The sequence below is a fragment of the Chelonoidis abingdonii genome, chromosome 8 (genome assembly GCF_003597395.2).
Source record: "Chelonoidis abingdonii isolate Lonesome George chromosome 8, CheloAbing_2.0, whole genome shotgun sequence".
NCBI lineage: Eukaryota > Metazoa > Chordata > Testudines > Testudinidae > Chelonoidis > Chelonoidis abingdonii.
In genome coordinates this window covers 99,466,540-99,471,975 of record NC_133776.1, presented here as the reverse complement: position 1 = coordinate 99,471,975, position 5,436 = coordinate 99,466,540, and the positions used below count along the sequence as shown (strand labels likewise).

The following is a 5,436-nucleotide window of genomic DNA, read 5'->3' as shown; positions in this document are numbered from 1 at the left end:
TCAACAGAGTTCAATCTTTCTATTGCTTTTCTTGGATTGCCTGGTTAAGAGATGTTGGCGAATGTAAAAACAAAAAACAAAAACCCAAATTTTTTTCTTCAAATGTTGCATTTTAATAAACAATTTTAATAGAATCAATTTTTCTCTTTGAAGATAAATATTTACAGAGAGAGTTGAGAATGCATATGGTTAAAAAGGAAAAAAATGCATTCATTGTAAAGGCCAAATTCTACCCTTATTCATGAGCATGCCACTGCATTCAAAGTCACTGAGTGTCGCGTGTTTGTAGCAGAGGATAGAATTTGAGTTGAAGGATACAATACTCTTGAGCTTTTGCAACAACTGAATAATATCACATTACTCTCTCTGCCAACAATCTCAAGGATCCGGAAATTTTAATGTCACCCCGTGCAAGTATTGTTATGATCAGTAGGCTACTCTTGAGTGAGATTTATTAACATGTAATACTGGTTCTCATGATGTAAAATAACCTGAAAGCACAGACTTATTAAACTCATGTGAAAGTAGTTGCAGGATCTGTGATACTGATTTCTGCCGAGATTTGATTCAAGGTTATGAAAAGATAATTGTTTGGCATCTATCTCCATAACTTAACATTTATTGTATTCTTTAGAGTTAATTAAAACTAGCGACCAGATCCTCTCCTAGTGTAAACTGATGTCACTCCATCGACTTCAATGGAACCATGCACATTTATACCATCGGAAGAATCGGCCTGATATTTTTAAAGCTCATACAATACTCCTTGTTCTATCATTTATGGGTAAGTATTTGAAAAGAGATGTCATTCCAATGGGAAAGCAAATAATTTGGACTTCGTGTTCAATGGATTTTTAACCCTAAAAACATTTTAATTCACTAAGGCCCAGTGATACAGTGGACGCTTATGACTCGTGCACATTTCACAAGGTCTCTGCCACAGACTGTATAGTGAAAAGTCTTGGGAAAGCATCGTGTATTCCTCCTTTAATACAGTAATCCCACAGCAATCCTGGCATGGCATGGATCAAAGGGCACATTCAAGGGATGCTGAATAACTTGCTGGCTGGCTTCTCCCCTCCCCCTTCAGCAGTGTTCAAAAGGGAGCTTGATTGCCACCTTTTTGTCACTTACGGTAGCATGACACAACTACAGAAAGATATTGCAAAAAGATGAAACAAATGAATACTTCATATGGGGCAACCATAGCTCCACGCTATGGCAGAAAGCAAAATCTTGCTTCCAGCCAGTCGTTAAATGCAGCTGCTCTATTTACCTAAATTGAGCTAATTTTAGCCTCATTTCTGAAAAGCACCCAGTCACTCTAATTTTTGCCTGATGTATCTATGAAATGCTGCAAACATCAGTGGTGGTATATACAAATGAGTTACTAATAGACACCAAGTATCAGGGGGTAGCTGTGTTAGTCTGTATCAGGGGTCGGCAACCTTTCAGAAGTGATGTGCCGAGTCTTCATTTATTCACTCTAATTTAAGGTTGTGTGTGCCGGTAATACATGTTAATGTTTTTAGAAGGTCTCTTTCTATAAAAGTCTAACTAAACTATTGTTGTTGTATGTAAAGTAAATAAGATTTTTTAAATGTTTAAGAAGTTTCATTTAAAATTAAATTAAAATGCAGAGCCCCCCAGACCAGTGGCCAGGACCTGGGCAGAGGGAGTGCCACTGAAAATCAGCTCGTGTGCTGCCTTCGGCACGCATGCCATAGGTTGCCTACCCCTGGTCTGTATCCACAAAAGCAACAAAGAGTCCGGTGGCACCTTAAGACTAACAGATTTATCTGGGCATAAGCTTTCGTGGATAAAGGTGCATCTGAAGAATTGAAGGTTTTTACCCATGAAAGCTTATGCCCAAATAAATCTGTTAGTCTTTAAGGTGCCACCAGACTCCTTGTTGTTTTAATAGACACTAGATATGGGCCCCAATTCAGGGAAGCAGTAACCACATGCTTAACTTTAAGCATGTGCTTAATTCCATTGAAGTCAATAGGAATCAAGTACATGCTCCAGTGTTTTCCTGAATCAGAGGTATCCATATTGCAGGCAAGGGCTATCCAAGCTTCCCCAAACAACTCTTCCAAAAATTCTTCCACTCTGAACTGCAATACCTTTACCATTCCAGTCCTAGGACTCTCTTGGTTAAGTTTCAGACGTGCCAAACTGTGTGATAGTTTTGTGATATAGACCAGTGCTCACTAAAGATTTCAAGATTAAGGACAAAGGATTTATATTTATTTTTTCAGGCTATAGCACTGTCACTGAGACCTCTGTCCCTCTTATCACCAGTTTATCTGCCACTAAACAAATCAGTTCATTTATAATATTGATATGTATTATTTTATGTCAAAATATGTATAAAGGCTTTATTGCTGCTATGAAGAAAGGAAATACAGTCAACAAAATTAAAACGATTTCTGTAAGGTAAAAAAGTTCAGCACTCAGACAGAATTAAGTGTTCTCGTATCAATTTATTTAACAATGTTTAAATTTTTTTAAATATAGATTTAACACATTTTTACAAGTACATATACAATATAGGGTTCATTTAAATTTGCAGACAGAGAAAACCCTCTGCTGGATAGTACCATATACATGAACACTCTCATTAAACTATATACTTAAGGTAACATAACATTTATTGTGCAAAGGTCCAAATGTGAAAAGTCTAAGACTGTATAGTCAGATTTGCAGAACTAATCAGTCTCATAAATTAGTAAAAGCTTAGATTCAAGACTATAGAAGACTGAGAAAATTAAAACCATTGTAATATGCAATGTATGCTATGATTGAGACATTGCTATTTATATTTGTACCTCAAAAATGTGTACTTTAACCACAAGAATTGTTACTACTGTAAGTAGCCCCAATAGTAATTCAACAGAATCTTATTTTTACTCATCACAAGTGCACTGTCATCCTATTTAAAATAAGTAGAAATGTATTTGGATGATTTAAAATCTGTTCATTAAGAATGCCAGTAATTGGACAATATTGGGATCTCTAGAATTTGGAGTGATCCTTAATTCAAATGCAGCTGATCTACTGGACAAGTTTCGTATTTTTGAGGATGGATGAATAATGTTATGTTAGAGACGTGCCAAACAGCATAAGGTCTGTGTACTGTCATGCTATGAAATGTACCATACAGTTCCAATGATAGTCATACAGTAGCTCAGCAATTCCTTTGTACAAAAATGGTCACTGGAAAATAAAAATGATGTTTTATACAACAACTTTACACTATAACTCAGAATTCATGGTTCACAAATCAAATTCACATCAAAAGGGTCCCTTATTAATCCACAGTATAAAACATTTCAATCCAATGAGACAGTGTGTAAATTCAGTATTGCATGCATACCACTAACCCTGTTTTCAATGAAGTCAGAATTATCTTTTTACAGCCCTGTTTAAAAGTCAAACCACCTGTACATATGCATTACAAAAAGAAAACTAGACAGACAGAATAAATTATGAAACATTTTAATTTTTTTTCAAAAATTCACAAGGTAAGTTATCAATAAAGATGCTGAAAAGTACAGTCTTATAAGAACAACATCTGTAGTGCAAATGTGGACATTTAACTTATAGTTATGGCACATGTTCCAGAAGGACAATACATTACATGTAAACTTGCTAGATACAAGTGTTACCCCTGGAACGCTAAGTGATTCCTGACAACCCTGAATTGTCAGTCAGTGGGCCTGAACCCCAGCCCGTTGAAATCAACAGGAATCTTTCTATTGACTACAATGGGCTCTGAATCAGCTATTTAGTGCAAAAGGAAATTCTTCAGCATTATTGCATCATCATCATATGACCCAGCCAGAAGATGATCTTACTGTACATTACATTCACATAGCTGCAATATATCTAAACCCATTCCATACGATGAACTAACTAGAAAAGGTGGCTTTTTTTATTTTTTTTTGGTTTACTAAAACTGAACTCTTTCATTTGCAGTCCACCGCAACAAATAAATAAGTAAAGCTTTCAACCTGTAGAATCAATTTCAGTCATCTAAATGAAGTGTCAGGACACTGTCGATTTACTTCTCTGATGAAACTTAATGGATGTCATGGAAAAATAGCAGGCAAAAATAAAATACTGTGCTTTCCATGGCGGGGGGGGGGGGTAATGAAATAGCAAAGAATGTCTTCCTTTATGACTGTGACAAACTGCAGTTCCCATCCGTGCAGATGAAGTTGTGAAAGTCTGTGAATGTGATGAATAGTACAGGGTAATTCCAGCTATTGTGCTGTTTCTCTGTAACACCTAGTTCAAAGTCTCCAAAGTAGCATCAGAAATAGGATGCTACTAGTTCATCTTTAATTCAGGGGGAACTAAACTTTCTTGTGTTACACAAGGCAGCATCTATAAAGTAATGAAGAACAACAACATTAAAGCATCTTATTCGAAGAATACATTCGTTCCTGTAAAAATGCAACAATGCCTCAGAACTGCGGTTTTCACCGAAAGCAAACTCCTGCTAGCTTAAGTGGGAGTCCTGTCCAAGCAAGGCCCACAGAATTTGACTGCATTCAGTAATCTACTCATTGACTACCACAACCAGTTTGATAGCATCTTCTCTGCATTTATTTTGCTATGACGCTCGAATGTTCTTTACATAGTAACGAAAGATCTACTGCATGAAGCCAATGAGAATATCCACTTGTAAAAAAGTGGGATCTGCTTTCTGCTTCGAAGGCAAAAAACCAACATGGGATTTAATAGACCCTGCATAAATAATTCTGCTTGCATAAATGACAAAGCTTGTGACTGAAGCCATTAAAGTGCGTACTAGTGCAAACTGCCTCGTTATATTTGCAGAACGCTGAGATTTTAAAGTGTATTATTTACAGTATACTTGCTAATGTGAGCAAACATGCTCATGTAAGCTTGTGAGAGGTCAACATTTAAACCAAAGTACAGAACTCTCTCAAACCAAGTGTTTTGCTGTCATTAATATTCCTCCGCGTGCCACACATGGGTCTAACCCACGTCCACTGAAGTCAACAGAAAGACTCGCACTGACTCCAATAAGCACTGGACCTAGCCAAGAATGCATACAGATAGGCCATGATGGTCCATTATGTGTTACTGATTTCAGTAGAACAAGAAGATAAATTAATGTCCCAGAGCTTCAGTGTTGTACGAGAGCACACTTCGTTGGATGCGGCATACACCCAGGGGGAACTGAAGGGGTTAATTAGGGCAATATCACTAATCAAAATTAAGAACCCACTTGGTATTAATATTTAAGCAAATGTAAAAGTAACTATAGCCCTGGATCCTGCAAACAGCTCTCAGGGACAGCTGCTGTAGATCCTCATTAAAACAAACAGGGGTCCCCCCACAGGCAGAGCTCATTGCAGCATGAGACTGAACAGCAGAAAGAAGTCTCTTGACTTGTTGCTC

The 5,436-nt window shown here is 37.0% G+C and overlaps 1 protein-coding gene across 1 annotated transcript in view; it reads right to left on the bottom strand.

Annotated features, from left to right (window-relative positions):
* Nucleotides 1-2,530: 2,530 nt before the first annotated feature.
* The window catches only part of MCF2 (MCF.2 cell line derived transforming sequence), a 99,313-nt gene continuing 96,407 nt past the window's right edge, over nucleotides 2,531-5,436 (bottom strand). Inside the window, exon 30 of the mRNA XM_032773203.2 lies at nucleotides 2,531-4,392. Within this exon, the coding sequence (XP_032629094.2) occupies nucleotides 4,352-4,392 (41 nt within the window). The 3' untranslated portion in view covers nucleotides 2,531-4,351. The remainder of the gene's footprint in view (nucleotides 4,393-5,436) is intronic.